This window comes from Arachis ipaensis, chromosome B6 (assembly GCF_059453495.1).
Source record: "Arachis ipaensis isolate K30076 ecotype BB chromosome B6, ASM5945349v1, whole genome shotgun sequence".
NCBI classification, from domain to species: domain Eukaryota; kingdom Viridiplantae; phylum Streptophyta; class Magnoliopsida; order Fabales; family Fabaceae; genus Arachis; species Arachis ipaensis.
This window is the reverse complement of record NC_142441.1, coordinates 12,641,748-12,669,516: the sequence shown is the minus strand read 5'-3', so window position 1 is coordinate 12,669,516 and position 27,769 is coordinate 12,641,748. Positions and strand designations below refer to the sequence as shown.

The window sequence follows — 27,769 nt, the reverse complement described above, 5'->3', positions numbered from 1 at the left end:
CCCGATTTTTACCCGGTATAATTGTGGCCCAAAAGTGTGTTGGTTTCATCGGGTTTAGCGTCGAATTTGGGTCTAATAAATAGACCCGGTGTATATTTCGAACCGGATCTAGGTCACATCAAATCCGGCTTCACCCGACCTATATGCACCCCTACTAAAAACAATAAATTTTACTAACTTTTTAGTATTTCTCTAAAAATATTTTTATGAAAAAAATTTAAACACAAGTAAAATTTATTGTTTTTTGTTAATAATTAATTTAATATATTTAGTCTAATAATTTAACAATATATTTTTAGTTCACATTTTTATATATTACTAACTAATTATTAACTATAAATAATACATCATATTGACTCTCTAACATTATTTAATTCTTAAGATATTTTTATATAACTTTAAAAAGCGTTAAATCAATTGGATATCAAATCAATTATTCTATATAAAATATTTATTGAAATATAAAATACTGGTTATTATAATTGTGTGTGGGCTAAGCAACAGAGATGACGTGGGCCAGAGAGAGAGAGACAGAGGTGTGGTGATGTGGTGGTGAGAGTGTGATACTAATACCATATCCATTCATTTCATGATTTGGAGAGGGAAGGGGGGCGGCAATGGCTATTGCCTTTCCAATTCAGCGCTTCTACGATATTCCCATCTCTCTCTCCACCTGTTCCCCTCGCTGCATTTCAGGCCACTCTCAGGCTAAAGGTTTTGCAGTTCCACGGAGGAAAGCATTGTCCTTGTCCTTGTCCTTGCTCCTACCAACTTACATTCTCTCTGGCTCTGCTGCATTGGCTCAGCACTCCCCTGTGCTGCGCGAATACGTAGACTCATTTGATGGCTATTCATTCAGGTACCCCAGCAACTGGATCCAAGTGCGTGGTGCCGGTGCTGACATCTTCTTCAGAGACCCTTATGTTCTCGATGAAAACATATCTGTTGAGATCTCCTCTCCATCATCTTCCAGATACAAGACTGTTCAGGACTTGGGTTCACCCCAAGAAGCCGGCAAAAAGGTTCTCAGGCAATATCTCACTGAATTCATGTCTACGAGGCTTGGTGTTAGACGCGAATCCAACATCCTTTCCACCTCTTCCAGAGTTGCCGATGATGGCAAGTTGTACTATCAAGTTGAGGTTGCCTCACAGTTTCAATTACAATGATTATTTTTCTTTCAGTATGAGCTTCATTTCCATGTCCTGAATTGAATTGAATGTGTAGGTAAACATCAAGTCATATGCAAACAACAATGAGCTTGCTGTTATGCCACAAGAGCGGGTGGTACGCATGGAATGGGATCGGAGGTATCTTTCAGTACTTGGAGTTGAAAACAATCAACTCTATGAGTTGAGATTGCAAGTGCCAGAGAATGTCTTTACAGAGGAACAAAATGATCTTCGTCAAGTCATGGATTCTTTTCGTGTCAACAAGATTGCTGCTTAGGAAGATAATATAATATATATTCACTTTCTCTTGTAAGTTTATTATTGTTCCTCTCATCCTCAATACACAAGGAAAATTTGCACTACATACTCAAATGTTATTGCTTAGATGAGTAACCTAACCGAACTAAAAGTTTATTCTTAAATAAATTGAAAGTACAAGGTTATGATCTGACTTCAAATTCACCTGCACGGCTAACAGCTCGAAAACCTTTGAAGAAACGGTAAGGAACAGTTTTCAAATCCAGTTTATCTATTTTCAGGCCAGAGAGAGCAACACCCATCATCTTAAAACCCACTCTAAATGTGGGGAAGGTGTGAAGACGCTCCAATCCAGTCTCAAGCACCAACGTTCCAGACATTGAAGGGGCTTTATCTTTTGGGATCCGACCAATGTTCCAATTGCATGTCTGATAAAATAGAATACAAAGAAAGCTTCATTTCTTCAAATTGCATGCTGAAATATGGAGCAAAGTAGATTGTATTTGATAAAAATTAACAGAAAGGTTGCTGCTTGTTAGGTACCTTGTCAGCAAGGATGTTTACTGTTCCATGATTTGAGGTAAGATCTGCAGATAAAATGCATGAAGGAAGCTGAAACTGAACTGTAACTAAATCAATAGTCTTTCCATGATTATTTCTTGAACCAACCATTACATTAAGACGGCATGTCCCACCATTCGATGTCAACTGTGGCTTTACATATAATGGGGTGCTCTTCAATTTTCTAACCCTGAAACAAGATGAAATATCAAAAATATTGAGAAAGAGAAAATTGGGAATATAATGGAATGGAATTCATTTCGCAATTACTTTTCTTTATCCAAACTCAGTTTTCAAATTCTGATTCAGACATTAACATAAAGCTGGATACCTTACCTGTAACTCATAAGTTTAAATTGTCCATCAGGAGGCACAAATGAAAGAATCTGATGGGATTCCCATTGGCGAAATCTAACACATGGATGGAACCTCACTTGGTCTAGGATCGAAGGATTTGTAAATGAAAGTGTCATGTCAGGAAGACCACTGATATGGGAATTTACTTTAACTTGACCATAGACCTCACATTTCATCAGAGCTCCATCCCTAAATCAACAGAGGTGTTTAGCAGCAAGTATAAAAGAAATGCTGCATAAGATTTAAACTACTAAGGAGGAACCTTGAGATGATCTTAGATAAATGCCAGCTAGAATCAGTAGTATACTGTTAGCTAAACTTGGAGATGCGTACATGCAAGACTTCATGGCTTGGGTGAGCTAAGAACTGTTTCTACTAAAATGATCCAATATTAAAAATTGAGAGATGAGAATGAGTATATAGACCTGTTTATTGTAGCATCCATTTCTTCAGCAAGATCTATATAAACTTCATTCTGGGCATACTTTGGATCTGCTGTTCTCCAGGGAACACCAGAAGCTGATGCACCAGGAAGGGTGTCACTCACATTGGAACTGGTGCCAGTGACAACACTCAAGACTTTACTAACAATATTTGGTGGAGCTATCATCTCTTGCAGGATGTTAGGTTCCGTAGTTAGTGGGAAGCCATTGTCTATCATCTCATCCAGCAGCTACAATAACAACAAGTATAAAGGGACCAAAATCCTTAGCAGCATTTCGTTTCACATGAAATTCAGAAGAAAAAAGCACCTCATAAACAATGACAAAGTTGTCTTTAATCAAGTCTTCGTTCAAACCCCCAAGATAATCATTGAGGACATCTGCTACCCTACAAAGGAACTGAAGAATAATCAGACAGTTAAAAACAAAGAGAGTTGCTATTAAGAAATTGTGAGCTGCAATGGGAAGGGAATGTATAACGAAAAGTATACCTCAATGGCCATCAATGGTGGCATCTCAACTTGGGTGCAAGCCAGAAAGGTGATTCCCTCACGAAAAACTTGGAAAAGATAATGTGTGGGAGAAGCAATCACTGGAAGTTGCTATTAAGAAAGAAAGTGTAAAGGGAAGAAGCGGAGAAGAAAAATTAATGAAGGTAAAATGTGAGAAGGATACCCCAAAGGAATGAGCTTGAGAAATGGATTGGTCCCAGAACCAGGAACATATGGAGCGATCGACGCGGTGGCCAGTGAGCTGTTTCTCTAGAATCACCTCTCTGCGGCGGAATCAGAGATTCAGAACAACCATATGTTCAATTACTCTTTAAAAAGTGATGAATTGAGAATAGGAAATACAGTAATACCCGGAATTGGAGAGAAGGAATATGCATTGCAACATTTCTGTAGAGAGAGTCCAGAGATCCGAGGAAGATGATGATTGCACTCTTCCTCTCAAATACTTATACAACGGTTTTTCTTTTTTGGTGTCTGAGATAACGGTTTTTCAGTTATTCACTCTTTACCTCTATGCTTTAAAAAAGTCAATTATATTTATCTTCTCTGCAGAAATCTTTCTTTTTTTTTTAATTTAATATTCAGCTTTCAAAATTTTATGGAGCATATTATTTATTTATTTACTTTCCTTTCCGTGAAGAATCTGGTGCTATTATTTTTAGATTAAAATAGTTTATATTATTTTTTACTATACATTTTATTGAAAATTTGGATTATATTTTTCTGTTCGCATAAAATTTGCATAAAATCGTATAAAATGCAAGTATAATTTCAATTCTTACCTGCTTTGCACAAAAACAATTTTATATCGGAGAGATATTTGTAAAAAGATGATTCTATGATGCCTGCTCTTTGGATGTTTAAGTTGTCTATTAAATTGTTAATCCCTACGTTGGAGGAGAAGGAGCGGCAACGAACGAAGAGAAAATAAAAAATAGAAAAGAAGAAAAAGGAAAATTTGATTTACATTCTCAAAGGAGTGTCATTATTTCACTAAGTAATTTGACAATAGAATATTAATTATCGTGTACACAATTTTGCATTTGAATTTCTCTAAACTATATGCGAATCCAAAATAATCATTATGCATTTATGCACTATATCTCTAATCTCTGCTTTCAAATTTCAAAGATAATCCACTGCTTCTTGCATTTACATGTTCGGCAGTAAACAATTCAGACAATACTAAATGCTGACTGAAAGGTAGATGAGACCCTTGAGGCAAGTGTCCTAGCAGCAAATTGTTGAACTTGATTCTTAGCATCTGCAAGATACACAACAAAGCAGACATGTTATCCGTTGAGTTCACATGCATGATGAAGCAGAGTTGAGAATCCCTCTTTCAATGCCAATATCCATGGCCCCACAAATTTAAGAAGATGAATGAGTAGCAAACCTTTTCTGCATTTGGTGAAACCAACAATATTTGCAATACTGAGAGTCAAACAAACTCCTACAACTAGGATGTAATCAGCTTCAAACCTTATGAGCGAGAATATTGACAACAAAAGCCATATACCTGCCTATACAACATTACAACAACAACAAAATGAAGGAAAATTTATGCTGATTTACCAGAGAACATATCTAAGCAATGCAAATTTAACACAACTACTTGCTATCTATATCCAAAGCTTAAGTCAATTGATGAATGATGATCCTTGTTTTTTTATCATAGAACCCTGTTTAGTATTTACATTAAAGCAGTGCATTGCGATATAAATTTAACCATGCCATGTTCTCTTACGTTCAAGTAAAGGGTCCACCAGAAAAGCCATGAATCTTTCTTGTTCAACCGAGCCATTGACTGTGGATTTAAGAAAAAAAACAAACATGAGAGAGATTGATATATTGTACTGAAATTTGGGTAATTGCAATCTTACACTACTCAACAGAGAGATTGACATATAGTATTTAGATTTAAATAATTACAACTAAAATGCTATTTACACACTAAAAATCAGTCATAACAAATTTGTGTATAAATAATTGTAGTATTTAATTCATTTTCAATGTGTATTTTATATTTGAACATGTATTTTATTTGATTTGGTGATTGATTTTTAGTGTACACCTAGTATTGTTGGAATTACAATTACAATTACTATATGCAAATCGAAATTACCTCTTGATCGAGGCATTCAAATCTCCAAACACTCTCACCCTGATCATCAATTTCATTCCACCACCTCAAACCAACTAAGATTCTGCCACTTACATTCTTGACGACCCAAAAATCAAGAGCAGCAAGAAGGGCAGTGACCACGAAAATGACGACAAAGTTACCAACAAAGATGGAAAATACAATGTAAAATGCCAAAGCTGCGCCCTGCCAGCCACAACCAGAATCACACAAAGATCAAAAAGAATAAATATGAAGGATGTTGAAAAGGGCAAAGTTGGAAACCTTGAAGAAAACGTGAAAGAAGCAAGTAATGGGATTGCCGTAGTTTTCACCTGCAGGCTGCACCAAGAGTTTATATCATTGTGTTGAAATCAATCAGCTAAATCTACAAGGGATCCATATAATTATCATAATCATGAAAACAACGTATTAATAAGAAAATCAGTGCCAGAAACCAGGCAGGTGTAGATGAAGAGGAAATAGAAGCAAATGAATCGAATCCAATGATAATGCAGATGACAGAGGAGATTTAATCGTTGCACATGCACATCAATCTAACTGGAAATTGAGAATGTAGCCAATGTGCATTAACATTGAGAGACATACCTGGCTGAGATCCATGACTGTTTATGTATTTGAGATCATCCACGACTATTGTTCTTCTTCTTGCACGGGTGATGTATATTACGCATTTACAGAGAGAGAGAGAGAGAGAGAGAGAGAGAGAGAGAGAGAGAGAGAAAGAGAGAGGGGCTTGTCTCTGATTCATTTGGGCTAGCCTGATGCCTTGCTCGATCAACTTTCTTTTTTATCCAGTTTGGTTCATTATTTTGTACGGCCCAATTATATGATTTTATTCTTCTCTTGAAATCTTGTATTATCTTGACCCAAAAAAAATATTCTTGTATTACGTGGCTGAGGCTGCGTTTCGATAACAAAGTTGTTTGCCTCCGAAATTGCCACACCGGGCTCGATTCCCAGCTGGGGTGATTAAGGAGTCCTATTGTGTGTGTAAATGGGTGAGTGTGTGCTATGACCCATAAAAAAAAATTATTGTATTACAGAATCAAAGTTAAGAAATTAGTAATTACCCAAAAAAAAAGTTTAGTAGTAGAAATGAGTTAATATTTGTATTGGTCATAAAATTATACTTTAATTTTAATTTAGTCCTAAAAATTTTAATTTATTCAATTTAGTATCTGTAACTGAAATTAGTCCCTAACTTGATTTTATTACAGGACCATTCTTAAAAAATTTTTAAAATTCTTAAATAAAATTAAAATTAGAATTTTAAAAATTTCATAAAAAAAATTTGAGGTAAAGAAATTCTAATTATCACATCAAATATTTATTAAAAAATTTAATATAACAGTCATTAGTCTATCTCAATATATTAATAACAGTTCTGTGACAAAAATAAAATTAGAAACTAATATAAATTAAAAATATAAATTAGAGACTAAATTAAATAAAGCAAAATTTTAAAAATTAAATTGAAGTATGAGAATAATTTTAGAATTAGTATTAACTCTATTAGAAATAGTTGTCAACCATTGTGTGGCTTATCTGCTTTGTTGTCTTTGCAATTGGAAGGTGGAGAGAGATTAGAGTTCCTAAATAAGATATTAAGATATGATTTGAGGTGAGAACTGAGAAGCAGTATTAGTTACGTAAATGATACTCTAAAGAAGCTAATAACTGCTCTGATGTGCTGGCGAAATAAGGAGCTTCTAGTGACATTGGTTTCCAACTTCCCGCCATAACTGATAAGTCTTTCCAATATCACTTTCGTTCTTACCTTTTTTCTTTTTTTTTTTTTTTGCTGCCATACGTGCTGGTGTTTTAGTTTATGCATAATATTCCCACTCCAAAGTGGTGACTTTCTCATTCTATAAATGTCTTACGATAATTAAATCAAGATGTTGAATTTTATTGATGAATTATTCTATTATAATAAATTATCACGTACAAATTTTTTTGGTATACAAATTCATATAAATTGGCACAAATCCAACAAAAGCAATTCTTAGTTTAGATTGCGTGTAAACATGCGCTTTCCCAACTTTTGAATAGTGCGAAAACTATTATGACAAACGGTCCCTTAATCAAAATCGTAACACTCAAAATTTAAACAAAGATCAAAATTTTTTAAAATTGTCGCGAAAAGTGAAGGAAGTTTCGAAACTGAATTTGAAAAGAATTATGAGAAAATGAAGAAGAAGAAGCAGCAGAAGATGAGGACGAGGAAGAGGAAGAGTTTTAAATTATGCAGAACTTATCAGTACAAAAATATCAAAAATTCTTAAACAATACACATAAATATCTTAGTTTTACACCGAAATTGGCTGCAAATATACAAAAATGTTTCCTTTAATGCTACATTTTTTTCTTCTTTTTTTCCTTATTTCTTTCTTTCTTTTAGTTGAATGAATGTAAGTTCATCCTCTTCCAAATAATTTTGCAGCATTATGTGTTTCTTCTTTTTCTTTGTTTGATTTTTTTATTTTTATTCTTGTTAAAAGAGTAAAATAAGAAGAAACTTGAGAAAGTAAAACAAGAAAGAAAAGATGAATAAGAAAAAGAAGAAGAAGAAGAAGATGGTGATGATGATGAAAAAAAGAAGAAGAAGATGGTGATGATGATGAAAAAAAAAAGAAGCAACAGCAGAAGATGAGGAGGAGAAAAATGAAGAGTTTTGAATTATGCAGAACTTATCGGTATAAAAATATCGAAAATTCTTAAACAATACACATAAATATCTTAGTTTTACACCAAAATTGGCTGCAAATACACAAAAATGTTTCCTTTAATGCTATATTTTTTCTTCTTTTTTCCTTATTTCTTTCTTTCTTTTAGTTAAATGAATGTAAGTTCATCTTCTTCTAAGTAATTTTGCAGCATTATATGTTTCTCCTTTTTCTTTGTTTGATTCTTTTTTTGTTTTTATTCTTATGAAAAGAGTAAAACAAGAAGAAACTTGAGAAGGTAAAATAAGAAAGAAAAGATGAATAAGAAAAAAAGAAGAAGAAGATGGTGATGATGATGAAAAAAAAGAAGCAGCAGCGGAAGATGAGAATGAGGAAGAAAAAGAGTTTTGAATTATGCAGAACTTATCAGTACAAAAACACCAAAAATTCTTAAATAATACACATAAATATCTTAGCTTTACACCGAAATTGGCTGCAAATACACAAAAATATTTCTTTTAATGCTGCATTTTTTTCTTTTTCTTTTTCTTTTCTTATTTCTTTCTTTTTTTTAGTTGAATGAATATAAGTTCATCCTCTTCAAAGTAATTTTGCAGCATTATGTGTTTCTTCTTCTTCTTTATTTGATTTTTTTTTGTTTTTATTATTGTTAAAAGAGTAAAACAAGAAGAAACTTGAGAAGGTAAAACAAGAAGGAAAAGATGAATAAGAAGATGATGATGATGATGATGATGATGATGATGATGGAAAAAAGAAGAAGAAACAGCAGAAAATAAAGAGGAGGAAGAGAAAGAGTTTTGAATTATGCAGAAATTATTAGTACACATACACCAAAAATTCTTAAACAATAGACATAAAATATCTTAGTCTTACATCGAAATTTGCTACAATTACACAAAAATATTTCCTTTAATGCTGTATTTTTTCTTCTTTTTTTTTCTTATTTCTTTCTTTCTTTTAGTTGAATGAATGTAGCTAGGTTCATCCTCTTCCAAGTAATTTTGTAGCATTATATGTTTCTTCTTCTTCTTTGTTTGATTTTTTTTTCTTGTTAAGAGAGTAAAACAAGAAGAAACTTGAGAATGTAAGACAATAAAAAAAAGATGAATAAAAAAAAGATGATGATGATGAAAAAGAAGAATAAGAAGCAACATAAGATGAGGAGGAGAGAGAAGAAGAGTTTTGAATTATGCAGAATTTATTAGTATACATACACCGAAAATTCTTAAACAATACACATAAATATCTTAGTTTTACACCGAAATTTACTACAAATACACAAAAATATTTTCTTCAATGCAGAACTCCTACATTACATTCAATTCAAACCATCAACGATGAACAACAATTTTCAGTTTTCACAAACAAAAATAACATTATTCACCTATAGAATCATAAACTATTAACGAAAACATTAACTATAATTTAACCACACGATTCAAAACAATAATCCACTTCACTCTTGTTCAATTGACAATATGAACTTGAATAATTTATTATCTTCAACAACAAAATAACTGTTTAAAACTGATTTCAGAGCTTGATTTCAAAAACGCATAGAACGAAAAAAATTGTGAAAAACGAAAAAGAGAACGCAGAGAACGAATGAAGAGAAACGCAGAGAACGTAGAGATGGAAGAGAACATAAATTGAAAACACTGAGAAAATTACGGAAACGAAATTCTTTTAAAAAAGGCAATTATATATTCGCGCGTTGATTAAAAAGTTGGTTAGATAGTAACGCGTTAGGTGAATTAGGTTAAAGAGACTTGTATGGACTTGTATCGAAAAATGATTTGTATGTGAAGAATATTTCATAAATTATTGCATTATTAGAACTATCAAACCAATTTGAATTAGTTAAGTGATCAACTCACATGTTTGTTTAAGTGTTTGGGGTTTAAATCCTACCTTATACATTTAGCAATCTATTATATTGGTGAGCGACAAATCCTTAAATAGATTTTAGATCTACGACAAATTAATTTTTAACCTATCAAATTAAAAAATACAACAGACAACAAAAAAAAATTACTAATTTAATATCATATTAAATATCCGTGTCAAAGAAAGAAATAAGGATGAAAATTTGGTTTCTCTCATCATAATGTTACACAATAAAAAGAGACACTAATTAATCATTTTTATATTAACTATTTTATGTATATATTAAAATTAATTATTAATATAAAATATATATTAAAATATAAATATATATTAAAATAAATTAAATTATATATATTTATATACAAATATATTGATAATAATTTTAATGATTTAATTTTATTGTATGAAGCTCAATTTTTTGGTTTATACGGATGATCTAAGTCATCTAACCCCCTCCCCCCCCCCTTCTCTTGGTGGGAATGGAAATGGATAAAGCATTAATTATACAAGAATAATTAATTACCTTTACATAAAATTCATGATCCGCTTGCGTTAATAGACATCCAAGTTTATTATCCAGAAACTAATCCATTCTCAAATCTTAGTTTTTTAAAAGGAATTTCGTTAAGAAAACAATAAAAAATCTTGACAATATATACGATCAATTAGTAATTTAGTTTAAATACATAAAAAAAATAAAAATCACTTTATAAATTATTTAAATAAAAAAATTATTTATTTATTTTAAAAATAAATATAATTATCCGGGTTAAAAATATGATAAAATTAAAATTATAATTTTAAATTATTTTTTAAAATTAATTTAAATTATAATAATTTGATTAATAAAAAAGTAGCATGTTATGTATTTTTTTTTAAATTTAGTGTTAATTGGATTAACTCTAAAATTGTTATTAATCGGTTTTAATAATCTACTTTTTTCAATAATTCAGACATAGATACTGAATGTGATTATAAATAATATAGTAATAGTTAAATCCACCAATAAATATATTAGTTATTATCACACTATAAAACAAATTAAATATAAAGGCTATTAGCACTTATAAATCTATAAAATCACACTGTCTTTGTTCGCGTGCAAGGATTTACTTATCAAATAAACTTAAAATATGAACCAAAAATATTTATAAATTGGACCTAGCATCACTTGAAAGAATAATGAAAAATAATCAACTTACCTTATCATCCATGAGAACCATTTCTATGTAAGTCGTCTTCTTGTTCTTGTCAAATTTGAATGAGACTTTCCATAACCTTATATATTAATTTTGTTAAATAATTATATATATATATATATATTACGATAGTTTTTCTTAATATATATACATATACATAAATAATTCTATACATATACATAAATAAAAAAATATGTAAATTATATTTTGTTAAACTCTACGTTACCGTTATCGGTTATTAAAAACATATAAATCACATATATTAATTATTTTTTTGTTATAATTATTTCGTTTTATATAAGATTATTTTTTATTCTACAATCGTGCAATGGTTTTTTATTTTTTATATCTATATATATTCCTCAATTCCAACTCCATTTATACGCATATTAACATTTTTTCTAATAGTGATGTTTTAATTTTTTGTTTTCCTTTTTTCACGTATTTTTTTTAAATAGTGATGTTTTAATATTTCTTTTTTTTAAATATATTTTTTTTAATAATTATATTACTAATCTGAAATATAAAATGAGAAAGAAAATAAACTTAAAAATTAGAAAAAAGAAATTTTATATTAAAAAATATAAAAATAATATATTTGAAAAGAATAGTCGTAATATATGAATTGAGTTAACAATTTAAATTTCTCTAAAACTAATTTAATCAAATACCAATATTAGAAATAAATTATTTAAATAATATTTAATCTATTCTCGTCCTTAGACACGTATGGATTAGAGTCATTCTCGTAATGACAACGAACTGAAACAACGTCGTAAGTTCGAATATTTAGAATTCGTGCAAATTCAGACAATTCCTTTGTTCTTTGAAAACCTTCAATATCCCTTATAGAGTTGAATCGAAATTCCTTTTATGAAAAAGGAGTTACAGAGATAGCTTTAATGTGTTGGAAACCAAAATTCGAAAGTCACTATTTATATTTGAGTGTCACACCCATTAAACCCGAAAGACCAAATAAAATAGTATCTCTGATTTTATTCTCATTTAATTCAGCATTTATGATAATAAATGAGATGACCATTATATAAGTCATTTAATGTAAAATAGCTTAATTTACGATTATAATTAATATATGTATTGTCCATAAATAGATTAGAAAATAATAATTTTGTAACAAAACAAATCATTCAATTTGAATTACAATGAATTGATTGATAGAAATTATAATAAATTATATGATATTTAAAAAATTAACCAAATCAATTAGTTGATATAATTAATTTATTATAATAAAATAAATTTAATGAGTTAAAAGAAATAAACTAAAAAACACCATCAGAAACATGTTACGACAGTTTTATCATTAAGTGCAGAAATTTAATTTTTACATAATAGAATAGATATTTACAGATTATTATATTAAACACAGACTAAAAAAATACACTAAACAAAATAAAAGCATCAATGACAAAATGTAACCTAAAAAATCACTTAAACTAAAAAAGAACCTGTGATGAATTATAATAAATCTATATATGAGAAGTAAAAGTAAAATAAATAATTAAAAATAAAGTAAAAAGATCAATTAAAAAAAGTAAAAAAAGATAGAAAAGATAATGTGTGGAGTAGATAAAAAATGTATTGTAATAGAAGATTAATATAATTAATTAATACAAAGGATGAAAGAGAAAAATCAAAATACGATATTGTTAAAAAAATTTCAAAAAAAAATATTTTAAAAAAGAACCTATTAATAAACTTTTATAAAAATATTACAAAAAAATTAAATTATATTTAAATAAAATAATGATACCCTTAAGAATTATTAATCAAAATAAATAAAAAAAATTAATATAAAACAAAATCATAGAAAAATATTAGCAAAATTAAGATAAAAAATAAAAATAAAAAATTACAAATATTTTACCTGAAGTATAAAATAGAGAGGGAAAAAAGGGATATATAAAATAATAAGATAATAATTTGAATTAATTGAGTTCATTTATTTCATTGCTTTATATATTATTTATTAAATAATTTAATATTTATCTCGATCATATTAAATAATAAATTAGTTATAATTAATTTGGTTTAATGAATCAAACAAAATTTAAAATAATTTGATATTTACTCTAATTAAATTAAATATTTGAATTTATGATTAATGTAATTTAATGAATCAAATAAAATATTAAATGATGAAATATTTATTCTAATCAAATAAAATATATAATTAATTAGTTATAATTAATACAATTGAATGAATCAAATAGATTAAATTGAAAAATTATTTAGTTAATTTGTGTCTTAAGAACACATTTTAAAAATATTTATTTTGCAACAACTTTTATAAAAGATTTTTTTATAATATTTTTAACTTATGGTTTAAAGGCACAGTTATAATAACCCATTAAAAAGTACTTAATTAGTTAATACAAATAATTAATATAATTGATTTAGTTCAATAAATTAAAAGAAATAAATATGAAAGAAAGAGATAAAGAGAAAGTAAAATTATAAAAATGTATATCCATTAAAAAGCAATAAAAAGTCCTTTTTAGTTTTTTATTTATTAATTATTAATTTATTATAATTAATTTCACAACATTTATTACACGTTATTCATCTTATAAATTATACAATCAATTTATTGATATCAATTATCGATAATTAATTATAATTGATATAACTCATTTCGCTATACTTTTTAAATAAATAATAAAAAATGCATGTCTCAATTTTTTGTTAAAGTAAAATAAAATAAAATATATAAATTGAGTAGATATAAATCTAAAAATTATAAATTTTATTAACAACTCAAATAAATTAGTACCATAAAATTAAATTTAATGCCTATTTTAAAAATAATTACTGATATTTTATTCTTTTAATTATTAATAATTTAAATAAAATTATACTCTATAACTTATTTTGTTATTTGTTTTAAGTAATTAATAACATAGTTGTTAGTAATACCTAAGTGTATATTATCAACATAATTTTATCGCGGATATTTCAGCGTTATCGTCATTGCGATTTTGTACCGTCTTACTTTTTTAATTGTTATTATTAGAATTGTTAAATAATATTAAAAAAATCTTTAAAAATAGAAATTGTAAACTCCGGTTAAATTAGTAGATAATTAGTAAATTAGTTTTTAATAAAGATTAGAAATGCAAATATTATATTAAATTAGGATAGAACTCATCGAAACGAGAATTTTGACACCAATTTAAAAAAAAAAACAGTTCAAGATTGGACCGAACGAATTAAACCGATTGAATCGAGCCAAATCGGACCTGTGGACCCAACCGGACCAACCCATTAAATGAGCTTAAAGCTCGTTCTTCTCTTCAAAGACAGCAGAAGCAGTGACGCATTAGGGGAAGGAGAAGAGAAATTCACCGAAACCCTTACGGTGATTTCAAAATGCCGTAGCTCCTCTGTCCGAACTCCGATCGCCGCACCGTTTGTGACCACGCGTCCACCGCGTCGAGCTCTACATTTCTACCGGAACAATTTCATAGGTAACTTGCTATTTCACCTCAGCCTCTTCTTTTTCTCAATTTTCAAATTTTGAGTGGAAATATTGAATTTCTTTGATTTCTGATATTTTAGAATCTAATTAGCTTGAGGAAAATGTTCACTCTTACTTATGTGAAGTTTGGGTAAGGTGAGGATACGATAATTCTATTTTAATTTCATTAAATTTGAGTTTTGAGTATTAAATTGGATATATATATGTTATGAATGTGTATTAGGTTGTGAATAAATAATTGGAGCTTGAAATTGTGAATACTGTAACTTGGAGGAAGCGAATTAGTTGAGGTTTTGAGGGCTGTGTTCTTTTAGAAAAAATTATCTTGGAATAATACTTGAGAATCAGTTAAGGTATGGTTTAGGTTTATTGCATTTAATATATAATGTTCTGTGAAAACTTAGGCTAGATGACCATAGGATAAGTTGGAATGCAGGTGTATATTTAATGTTTAGTAATGGGTTGATGAATATGCTTGCTTGGTTTGGTGATTTGTATGTAAGATGATATTGGTGGCTAGTGCTAGTTGGATCTTGGAAAGGATATGTGATTGAATTGTTGATTATATGGCTATATTTTAGTTTGGTTGAATGATGATTGATGAAAAGATATGGAGCTTGTTGAGGATTATTGTTGGCAATTTGGATTGGTGGTAATAGGTTTGAAAATAATTGGAATGGAATTTTTGAATGAAAAATGAGGTATTTTGTGTTAAAAGCCTAGGATTTGTGAACTATGATTTTTAGTTGAATTTTGGTTGTTGGATTTGAATATTGTATGAGTATAATTGTTGATCTGAGTTAGATTTATTGTGGTGATTGTTATGATTATGAGAAAGTGTATGTTGAATTGAAAAGAATGCAGGTTTGGACCCGAAAAGGGTGGAAAAGTCCGAGTTTTAGAGGAGATACTGCCGAAATTTTACAAAAATTTAGAGATTTTGTTTAGATGATTATTTGAAAAGATTTAGATTCAAAGGTTATAGGGTTTGATTTTGAATTATTAAGAAAATGAGTATGCTTTAAGTTTGATTTATTTAGAAAGGAATGAATTATATTTTGAATTGGAACTATTGATGGACGAAATGGGAGGTATGATAATGAAGGATAAGGATTGAATATAATTGATGTATGATGATGAATGAAATGTGATTGAAAATGATGTGGATATTGATGAATTATAATTGAATTATTTATATGGCTTATGAATTTGAATGATCTGAGATACGAGATTCCTTGGATAAAGTGTCGACGTGTACCAGGTTGAAAACTCGATACTCTATTGACCCTACGACGTAAGTGTGACCGGGCACTATATAAATTCCTGGGAATGTTATCCCCATTGAGAAATATTGATTATTTGAGAAAAAGCTATGCATAGACTCTTGGGAATGCACGTCGGGGGACGGTCTAAGGACAATTCAGACTTGTCGGGTTGGCTGAATAACCGACAGATGAGCCTCATCAGCCATAGGACAAGCATGCATCATATGCATATTACTTGAATTACTTGCTTGTGCTTTAATTGGGTGTGCCTATCTGTATTTGCCATGCTAAATGTGTATTTGTTACCTGCAGTAGTTGTAATCTTCTTGTGTTTGCCTTTATCTGTTTATTTGTCTGTGAAAATGCATGATAGAGTTGGAGGTACGGAGGAATGACAGTATGGGACTTAAATTTTAAGGTTAAGTTAAGTTAGATTTAAATATTCTTAGAAAACCACCTCTTATGGCTTCTATTTAATACTTTAAGCTCTACAATCTGAGTGTCGGCGTTCTAGGATTGCCTTTGGCATTCCCAGGACCTTATATATTATGTGTGTGGCACCTTTACCATACTGAGAACCTCCGGTTCTCATTCCATACTATATTATTATTTTTCAGATACAGGTCGAGAGGCATCTCGTTAGGCGTCTGGACTCTTGAAGCAGAATGGTTACAGGGTTATATATATATATATAACCCTACCTCTCCATATACACGTACTTGATTTTCTCTCCACATAACTTGTTCTTTTGATCCTCATAGAGGTTTATGGAGAGGTAGGATTGTGTATATGTACTTTTGGGTTTTGGATATGTATATATATGTATATATGTGTGTATATTCTCCGGCCAGTCTTGATTTTGCAGGCTGAGTCAAGAGCTCGTTATTTTGTATCATTGACTCTCTATTCCTGTTTTGGGTTACTTTACACTTGACAGCTGTAGCTTTCTTAGCACGCAAGTTAACTCATTTCTCGAGCATTGCACTTTTATTTCGCGATTTTTATTTCCTCTATTCTTCAAGGCTCCTAGCATATTATAATTCTTCTGCTATTATATATATACATTTTATTTTAGAGGTCGTAATACCGCACCACCTCTATTTTACGACTTAAGCGTAAAGCTCTATGTGGTAGGGTGTTACAGAAATAGCGATGACACCTTGAATAATTAATTCAATAGAATTAAATTTAAATGAATAAGATGATTCAATCAATTATACAAATAATAGCATATTTATAAATATTAATATTAAAAATAGTCTCACTAATATAAATGATCAATACAATAATTATATAAAAAAATAACTAATTACATAATTGCATAATTTTCAAGATCCTATATAGTTAAATCTAATGGACAAATAAAAAAATATTTTTATGGTAATGTCCTAATATTTTAGCATACTATAAATCATATTATAAATTTATATATCATATTATAATTTTAATTCAACTCCTTAAACACATTATAACATCAACCATCTAAAAAGATACACCAAATTAACGAATATCACATGGGTCACAACATACACTCTAAATTGTCACGATATTTCAAATAAAAAGAGCATCAATACAGAAAAATTAATGAATATATATAACTAAAATAAAGAGCAACAAAGAGACACACACAAAAATAAAATAAAATAAAGAGAATCAATAAAAATATTAACATATAAATCACATACACGAACAATGTATATATTAATTGTGAATCACAAAAAAAAAGACAATATACACATATATATATATATATATATATATAAATTGAAGTAGACATGAAAAAATAGGATATTACAAAATAAAATTATAGTAAAATTATTTAAAAACAACATAAAAATCACACATTTTTTTGTTAATCATAAGCTAAAATAAAAAAAATTGTGCGCCTAATAATAAGCAATTAAAATAAACAAAAATTTTAAAAAATATAAAAAAATAAAATGTATAAATAAATATAAAAGAAACAAAAATTCAATAAATTACAAAATTGTACCTAAACACGAGAGAGAGAGGGGGAGAGGGAGGAAGGAAGGGAGAGAGAGAGAGAAAAGAAAGCGAATGAGTAAAAAATATTTGATCTTGTATAAATAAAGGATATTGAGAAAAATAAACTAATTAAACTAATTCATATATTTCGTTATCATATTTATTATTTATTAAATAATTCGATATTTACTCCAATCAAATTAAATAATTAATATAATTAACTAAATTAATTAATTGATATAATTAATTATAATAAATGGTGAAATTTAAATATCTAATCAAATTAATTAATTGATATAATTAATTAATTATAATTGATTTGCTTTAACGAATTAAATGAAATAAATCAGGAAACACCTTAAGAGCATGTCGCATCAGTTCTATTATTAAGTGCAAAAATCTGATTTTTATATAACAGAATAGATAGATACTAAAGATATTTTCTTAAATTAGTATAATTGTGCATTATTCATTAAATATTAATTGTAATATTGTAATATAATTATAATAAAGATATTTTTTTAAAATAAAATTATTTAGAAAAATATAAATTAGTTATTAATAACCGGTGCCATTATCATATAATTATCATATTATTATTATTATTATTATTATTATTATTATTATTATTATTATTATTATTGGATAATAAATAAGAATTAGAATTATATCAATACTTTTAAAATTAATATAATTAAAATGACTAAAAATATTTAAAATTAATGTGCATTATTAATATCATAAGATTTGATCATTTTATGATTAGAATCAAATATTCTTATCATGATTACCACGATCGGTGTCATTATCATATCATTATCATATATTATTATTATTATTATTATTATTATTATTATTATTATTAATTCACAATTGATAAGTAGTTTAATAATGTATTAAATATTGATTTGATATAATTATAATGAAGATATGTTCTTAAATTAGTATAATTATGTATTATTTATTAAATATTAATTATAATAAAAATATTTTGTATAAAATAATTTAGAATAGAGAAAAAGTGTATTCATTTTGGAGGGAAAACGGAGTCACGAGGGATCGACACCTCACCTTCATTAGTTAAACCCAGTTTTAGTATATTAAGTAGATTAATCATTCTAAACTCTAATTTATCAAAGCATTTCACTCTAACATCATCTTCTTTCTCAATCAGCTATCACCCCCATTTTTATCAATAATCATTCTACTTCATCGTCGTTACTTGGCTTGCCACACGCCGTCACCAGCGTCGCTCACCCATTGTGAAAATAACCATCCATTTAAAGATAAAAATAATCATCTGCATATCTAATAAATTGAACATTCAACATATTTTAATTATATATAACTAAACTCAATCCAATCAAAATAATCATTCACATAACAATTAAAATAATCATCTGTATACCTATTAAAATAACCATCTTAAACTGGCTATTGAATTAATATAATCCAAGAGTAATTAAGGAGTAAGAGGAGAAAATTATTGGTCCTGTATCATCAATTCCAATAAATTCACCAATTTTTCATGGGCCCGGTGGATCCTATATTAATACTCCGATAGTAATAATTGATGAAAAAAGGGTGGTTAATCAAAAAAGTTTCACATACAAACACCTTAAGTTGACAACAAAAAATTCTAAGAGAAAGCATTTTCTTGGTGAGAGAGGATTGGAAGTGTCTTCAAAGGATGGCTTAGCTGAGATGATGCTATGACTCTAACAAAATCTGGAATGGGGATCTCTGTCGCTATCAAATCTCTTAACCAATTTGGTCTTCAACACCATCAAGAATGGCTCGTATGATCACCATCAACTCCACGATGTAGCAACAACTCTACGAGAGGGTTGCACAAAACCACAGCAATGCAGTGAGGGAAGAGTGGCACGAAAATAACAACAGCAGCGTTGGACTAAGCGCCGGAAGGCGAGGCGAGTCGGGCTGACCGACGGAAGTGGAGGCGGTGTCGGCGGGAGGCTGTGGCGGCGTTGGTATGGCCTGCGAGGAGTGCAGCGGCGCGAGGTGAGAACCGGAGAAGATGACGGCAAAATTTGGACGTGTATTGGAGGTTATGGTAAGATTAACAATAACCGTAGTGTGAATGAGTTTAAATGCAAATCCTAATTTTTGTTTGAATTCAAAAAGGAAAATTATTAAAAATTAATTAAATTAATTATTATATGATCTTAATTCCTTTTTTACTCTTATTGTACACATTGTATACTAAAACTATTGACTCTCTATACGTACACATTGTACACTAAAACCATTGACTCCCCATATTTTCTTAAAAGGAATTAAGATCATATAATAATTAATTTAATTAATTTTTAATAATTATCCTTTTTGAATTCTAATTGTTAGGATTTGCATTTAAACTCATTCACACTATGGTTATTCCTAATCTCACCATAACCTCCAGTATACGTCCAAAACTTGCCGTCATCTTCTCCGGTCCTCACCTCGCGCCGCTGCACTCCCCGCAGGCCATACCAACGCCGCCGCAGCCTCCCGCCGACACCGCCTCCACCTCCACCGGTCAGCCCAACTCGCCTTGCCCTCTGGCGCTCAGTCCAACGCTGTTGTCGCTATTTTCGCGCCACTCTTCCCTGACCACGTTGCTACGATTTTGTGCAATCCTCTCGTGGAGTTGCTGCTACATCGTAGAGTTGATAGTGATCATACGAGCCATTCTTGATGGCGTTGAAGACCAAATTGGTTAAGAAATTTGACAGTGACAGGATCTCCATTTCAGGTTTTGTTGGAGTCATAGCATCATCTCTACTAAGCCATCCTTTGAAGACACTTTTAAATCCTCCTTCACCAAGAAAATGCTTTCTCTTGAAATTCTTTGTTGCCAACTTAAGGTGTTTGTATGTGAAGCTTTTTGGATTAATCATCCTTTCTTCATCAATTACTACTATCAGAGTGTTGATGGTGGATCCACCGGGCCATGAAAAATTGGTAAATTTTTTGGAATTAATGATATAGGACCAATAATTTTCTCCTCTACTCCTGAATTACTCTTGGATTATATTAATTTAATGGCTAGTTTAAAATAGTTATTTTGTTATGTGGATGATTATTTTGATTAGATTAAGTTTAGTTTATATAATTAAAATATGTTGGATGTTCAATTTATTAGGTATGCGAATGATTATTTTTATCCTTAAATAAATAGTTATTTTCACTATGGGTGAGCGACGTCGGTAGCGAAAGAAGAGGATATTAAAGTGAAATGCTTTGATAAATTAGAGTTTGGGATGGTTATTTTTTTGAAATAAATGAGTGAGTTTTTTTATTTAGATAATTTATGGAGTATTTTTTATTTTTTATATGTATTTGGGCTAAATCACCAGTCCATTGTACATATTGTTAAGATTCCTTATCTAGATGTGTATCTATTTGCGTGAGTTTTTTTATTTAGATAATTTATGGAGTGTCTTTTATTTTTTATATGTATTTGGGCTATATTACGAGTCCATTGTACATATTGTTAAGATTCCTTATCTGGACGTGTATCTATTCGCATATCAGGGTTAATCTGCCATGGTACTAAACTCTATTTAAAGGTTTGTCACTGGCTAATAGGTTGGTACATGCAAAAGGTGGAATTCGAACCTCCGACATTTGCTTAGGTAGACTAGTGAGCTAACCACTAGACCAACCTAACTTCGTTACTTTTCATTAATTAATTCCAATAAATTCAATGGATATTTAAATGACACATTAATATTTGTTATACTATATATCATAAATAGTAATGTAAACTTAAAAATAATTTTTTATCATAATATTTAATTTTAATTTAATTAAAATTTTATTATTTATATAATTATTTACCATTACTTTTCATTAGTTAATTCCAATAAATTCAATGGATATTTAAATGACACATTAATATTTGTTATACTATATATCATAAATAGTAATGTAAACTTAAAAATAATTTTTTTATCATAATATTTAATTTTAATTTAATTAAAATTTTATATTTTTTAATTATTTTATCAAAATAATTATATAAATAATAAAATTTTATTAATTTTTTATTAAGATGATATCATCTTTTTAAAATGAGATTGATTTTATTTCATCTATTAATTTTAATTTTAATGTAAATTTTAAGTCAATTTATTTTTTTAAAAATATTAAAATAATATTCTAAAAATATTTTATTAAAATTGTCCTAATTAAAAATATACAAATAATTCAATAATCATAATAATAAAATCACATATGGTAGCTTAAGTGTTATTGATGAGAGTGATAACATTTGTATTATGTAAAAAGAATATTAGAAGTGTATAATATTTATTTTTGATAGATACTCTAATAAAGATTTTATAATTATTTTTATATAAAAAAATTTTAATTATTGAATGATGAATTATATAATTAAATTTTAATATTATAAAAATATTATTTTTATTTAAAATTTAACTAAATAAATAAATTATATTTTTTAAACAAAATATTTTTATGAAAAGATGATTTTGATATCTTCATTTTATTTGAGTAGGTATTTTTATTTTTTGATTGTAAACTTATATGAGGGATGTGAAGCACTTGAATGTTGAACTATTTCAAGTACAAATAAAAAAGTATAGATAACTAACAAGATTCCTAAAATAATATTTTGAGAGTTTGAGAACAGTTTACGAGGAAAGAAGTGAAAAAAAAAATAGTTGATTAGGTCGTCTAAAATATTTGGATAAAAAAAAAATATATTATGAATACATATCACTAATTAAAGAATTTATTTGCTTTCTCATAATTACAAGTAATTCTGTTCATCTTGCCTTAAAAAAAAACGTTTTTTTTTCTATTACACTTTAAATAATTCGCAATGTGTACATATAATTTGTTTTGGTTTAAATATAATGCAGTTTCACTATATCACAAAACTTTGACCAAAATATCCAAGTTATACCGTACCATTACAATTATATTTTCCCCTTATTTTTTGAAAAGGTTTAGTGTATAGTATGAGACATGAACACAGAGATATAAATTATATAGACATAGACATAAAATATATAAAATTTTAAAAAGTCAATAATATTCTCATCATCTACTTTTACCACCATCATTATTATCTATATTTTTTCATCAACAGCTGTAATGATTTTTTTCTTTCATCTCCATTCATGACAAAAAAATTACCCAGATAACAAAAATTTTAATAATTTCAACAACAAATTCAATACATATATTCTTAATCAAATAACAAGTAATTAATTGGCATGATTCTCATTTTGAATTTCTTGTGTCAATTTTAAGTTGTTAAAAAAATTAATTGGAGGGTGAGATATTTTAACGCGTAGAAACCAATGGAAATAAATTATCCATAGTATTCAGACTATAATTTTTTTCCTAACACAGTTTAATAATAAAAAAAAGAAAAAATAGAATTTTATTTTAGGAAAAAAAATCCAGAAAGGGGCAGATAGAATGATGAACAGAGATAAAGATAGAGGCACGATGGGTCGATGATGGAGGTTCAATTGCGATATGGCAGAGATACAAATTACAGATCTGGAGATTTAGAAGAAGGAAGAAGACAGAGACGTAATCTGGAAAGTATGAGGAGGAAGTGAAGTGGTGACAATGGCAGACCATGAAGAGAGAAAAAACAGAAATTGAAATGAGGAAGAGAAGGGAGAGGAGAATAAATTCTGCTTGGTTGGCCATGAAGAGAGAAGAGGGAATAGACGGAAGTTAAAATGGAGAGAAGAAGGGTAAGGAGAAGAGATGAATAGATGAAGAGATCTAGAGATGGATGAGAGGAGATAACAAAAATAAAAATATAGAAATAAAACAAGGATAAAATTGTCAAAATAATCAGTGTAATATTAATTTTTGTGTCTCAATTTATTAGAAGTACACTGAATACATATAATTTGTGTCAATCTGTGTACCAGCATGTCCTTTAAAATTGTGTGTTTCAACAACCAAACAAAGGACATGTGCCAGCATGTCTCTATCTTATGCAGACACACCCACTAACCAAACACTACCTTAAAGAAGGATTTCCTTAGTTTCCCTAATCACTCCTATATCATAGAACGATATTGCTGGACCATAAAGCACAAAGAAGAAAAGGAATTAGGTTCTCTTAAATTTTTTTTTTTTTTACCACACAATAATACACCCACACTATACATCTACATTTACATGCACATATGAGTTTCTTTTTTGTTATTGGCTAAAATTACATTCGAACCATAATGTGATTTTTCTTTTCATTTAAATGTGATTGCTTAGGAGGTATATGATATACCACTTGAATGAATTCTCTAATTTTTTTTCCTTCAATTTTACACTATATACTCACCACGTTTACACACATTAAAAAAGATTTTATATTCTACTTATGAAATTAAAATCCTGATACAACTTAATGAGATACTTACAAATTCTTTACCTATGTTAAATTTTTGTTGTAATTACCCATGTCTCTAACCTCAAAACATATTTTTTTTACAATATTTTTTAATTTGGTTAAGAATTAATTTATTACGTATTTAGAATTTATTTAAAAATTTATTATTAATTAATAAATTACTGCATGTATAAAATAAAAATTTAAATCTCTAACATTTATTTAAATAGATTAGTAAACTAATAATTGGAGTTGGTTACCTCAAAATATATTATTAGTATCGTTTCTCTTTGTTTTGGGCCTTGGCTTTGTCTTGTAACAAAAGACCAAAAAAAAAAAATAATAAATGTTAACCGGAAAAAAAGAGGTCATTGTTTAATTTTAAACAATATCGGACTATATTCAAAGGAATAATATATTTTCGTAGCATTGGTATAATAGCCAAAAATTATTTTAGATATAGAAACGTAAGTGGTGTTTTAATTAAATATTGATGTTTGGGATGTTTTATAGAGTAGTAAAAGTAAGTGTCAGAAATTCTGCTCAATACGCAGGTAATGTGATACCCGCAGTAGAGATTTTGTAACACCCTACCATACAGAGTCTTATGCTTAAGTCATAATTTTGAGATGGCAAGGTATTACGACCTCTAGAATTAAAATTTAGTACGTATAGTAGTATGAATGATTTATTATAACTAGGAGCCTTTGTAGAAAAAAGGGTAAACAAAAACCGTAACTCGAAAGCGCAACACTCCAATCGATAACGTAACGAACATGGATAAGCTAACGCGAGATTATATATATACAAAAGAGTGTCAAAAACGGGAATATCAAAACTCAAATCCGGATGCGAAGATAACCGGTCCGAGCATAGCAATATATACATATAATAAAATAAGGAAACCCCAAAGGAAACCCAAAGGGACACAAAAACAGAGAACCTAGACTCCAAAATCTCCTCTAAGAGGAGTCATCACAGTTTGTATTATTCAATGGAGATAAAAGTATCTAAGAGAAATCATAAAATCAAAACAGAGTCCCGAGAACAAGGATCTTCGCTAATCCAGAAGTCTCCAGCATGCCTCAACGAGAAGCCTCGCGTCCTGCATCTGAAAACCACAAAATCTGCATGGGTGAGAACCAGAGGTCCCCAGCATGGTAACAGTTCCCCATATATAACATGTAATAATAGAGGAAAGCCGAAGGCAATCCTAGGACTTCCTCCAGATAATATCAAAGCTTATAAACAAGCTAAACCATAAGTGGCAACTGACTAAAGATCCTTCAGTCTAACTAATACTTCCCTTTCCAATTCCTTCAGACCTCCCAACCACCAGTAGGAGTATAATGTAGCAAACACAGCTAAATCAAACAAGAGATATACAAATAGGAACAGATAAGACATTTAGACAATTAGCAAGTAATATGCAGTCAAATAGGCAATCTCAAACAATTCATATAGTATGCATATGATGAATGCCTGTCCCTAGTGGCTGATGATATCATCTGTCGGTTATAGAGCCAACCCGACAAGTCTTGGTAGCTAACCATTGGACTGTCCCTCTGTCGTGTCTCCCCAACTCAAGTTATACTCAACAAATCGTGATCATAATCATGATCCATATCCATCACCCTCACTGGTGAATATATATGGGGGTGAGCTCATCCGGGGCTTTCACAGTGCCCGGCCACCCTGACGATATAGGGTCAAAAGAGCTTCGAGTCTCAACCTGGAGCAGGTGGTGGCTAGCCACTGCTTCCTCCCAGGGAAACCCTCATCTCCGATTGTGGAAGTGCAAACATTCACAATTCATTCAACAGCATATATGCATTTATACTTAGCCATAATCATGGCTCCGCCGTAACACGGCAATGATCCAGCCATCCAGCTCACGGTTAAATCCATAACCAGCCAATTCATTAATAATTACGGCCCTTCGGCCCATGGCATAACAAGCACTTCCACCGCCATCCTCCGCATCTCACATAATCATCTTTGATCCTCATTGATCATTCATTTTTCCCTTGCTTCACTCGCAAGTTACCACATTCACTAGCTCATTGTCTCATTGCTAGGCATATCATAATGATTTAAGACATAAGTGGTGAGATCGGAGGCTTAGAAGTATGAAATTTGGCCTTTAAAACTCAAAAATCAACTTTGGGATGAAAATAGGGCCACGCGTACGCGCACTCCACGCGCACGCGTGGATGGCCACAAAACTCATCGACGCGCAAGCATCATACGCGCGGACGCGCGGATTGAAAAATAGCCAAACGACGTGCAAGCGTCAGCCACGCGTACGCGTGGGTGCTCTTGCTCCCCAGGCACAAAACTGGCATAACTCTGGCACAACTCTCGGAAAAATAGCTGGGCATTTGGTGCAGCGCATTGACGCGCCCGTGCACATCACGCACACGCGTGGATGGTGCTTTCTTGAAGAACGGCGCGTACGCGCCAAGTGCGCCTACACGCGGAGGGTCATTCTGCTAAAAATTTTCTAAGTTAAAAGCTGCAGAATTCACAGATTCAACCCCCAATCTTCCGACGGACATAACTTTCTCATTTTAAATCGTTTTCCGCCCGTTCTTCCAGCGGCGTGGACATCCCAGATCCAATTTCATTTCTAAATAATTTTGGTACAAAACGGGGATCCGTAGTCCAAGTTATGTCCCATCAAAACATGCCCGAAAACCATGTTTTCATACAAAACCACAAGGTGCCCTTTTCAAAACAAACAATTTTCAACTCTTTTCAAAATCAACCAAAATATGCCAATTTTGCCTTTTTCGAAATCAATCAAAATGTACCAAAATCAACATCAAGTCATCCTCAACTCACACATTGACACCTTACCAAAATTCCCAAAACCACCGTCCAACCATTTTAACACTTCTCAATCAAATGGCTACAGGGCAAACACAATATCATATCACACATCCTTCCTCATCCCAATTTCCGATAATACCATTTCCAAATCAAACATCATTATACATAATCATCATCATACTCACCATCAACATGGTACCACCCACCAATTCAACCTCAATCATTCATCAAGCATATATCACAACATGCAGTTTCTCATATATCACACAATCAAGGCATCAATATTCATAATCACATATATGATCACATCATATATCTCAACTATTCAACAACATCATCAATTCAATGCCTATCTTAGGGCCTCTAGCCTAAGTATTTCCTACCACATTACATATTAGATATGAAAACCGAGACCATACCTTAGCCGATTTCCCAAGCTCAACCGGAGCACTTCCAAACTACTTGTCCACAAGTCCTCTAGGTCTCAACACCTCCAAGAACAGATTTTTACTATCAAAAATCCCTTTTCAAGCTTTCTAAGGTCTCAATCAAGCCCCAATATTCACATATACACAACCTA

General features: G+C 29.9%; 3 protein-coding genes across 5 annotated transcripts; 1 reads left to right on the top strand and 2 right to left on the bottom strand.

Moving 5' to 3' along the window:
* Nucleotides 1-536: 536 nt before the first annotated feature.
* Nucleotides 537-2,257, top strand: LOC107645961 (psbP domain-containing protein 1, chloroplastic). 2 transcript variants are annotated; one of them, XM_016350124.3, is made up of 3 exons: nucleotides 548-1,142; nucleotides 1,228-1,481; nucleotides 1,712-2,257. In XM_016350124.3, exons 1-2 carry the CDS (start codon nucleotides 618-620, stop codon nucleotides 1,447-1,449), a joined length of 747 nt encoding a protein of 248 aa, XP_016205610.1. In that variant the 5' UTR covers nucleotides 548-617; the 3' UTR covers nucleotides 1,450-1,481; nucleotides 1,712-2,257. The 2 variants fall into 2 exon arrangements, with proteins under 2 accessions (XP_088348068.1, XP_016205610.1); XM_088491942.1 differs by lacking the exon at nucleotides 1,712-2,257 and having other exon boundaries at nucleotides 537-1,136; nucleotides 1,228-1,536.
* On the bottom strand, nucleotides 1,608-3,816 carry LOC107645962 (AP-3 complex subunit mu-like). Its single transcript, XM_016350125.3, has 8 exons — nucleotides 3,654-3,816; nucleotides 3,467-3,566; nucleotides 3,283-3,393; nucleotides 3,101-3,190; nucleotides 2,774-3,021; nucleotides 2,328-2,537; nucleotides 1,974-2,181; nucleotides 1,608-1,858 (listed from the first exon to the last, which is right to left on the bottom strand). Exons 1-8 carry the CDS (start codon nucleotides 3,686-3,688, stop codon nucleotides 1,613-1,615), a joined length of 1,248 nt encoding a protein of 415 aa, XP_016205611.1. The 5' UTR covers nucleotides 3,689-3,816; the 3' UTR covers nucleotides 1,608-1,612.
* Nucleotides 3,817-4,260: 444 nt separating this feature from the next.
* Nucleotides 4,261-6,160, bottom strand: LOC107648019 (Golgi apparatus membrane protein-like protein ECHIDNA). Of its 2 annotated transcripts, XM_016352049.3 has the most exons (6): nucleotides 6,035-6,149; nucleotides 5,711-5,767; nucleotides 5,429-5,632; nucleotides 5,051-5,110; nucleotides 4,700-4,826; nucleotides 4,261-4,567 (listed from the first exon to the last, which is right to left on the bottom strand). In XM_016352049.3, exons 1-6 carry the CDS (start codon nucleotides 6,047-6,049, stop codon nucleotides 4,479-4,481), a joined length of 552 nt encoding a protein of 183 aa, XP_016207535.1. In that variant the 5' UTR covers nucleotides 6,050-6,149; the 3' UTR covers nucleotides 4,261-4,478. The 2 variants fall into 2 exon arrangements, with proteins under 2 accessions (XP_016207535.1, XP_088347532.1); XM_088491406.1 differs by having other exon boundaries at nucleotides 4,469-4,826; nucleotides 6,035-6,160.
* Between the last annotated feature and the right edge of the window lie 21,609 nt (nucleotides 6,161-27,769).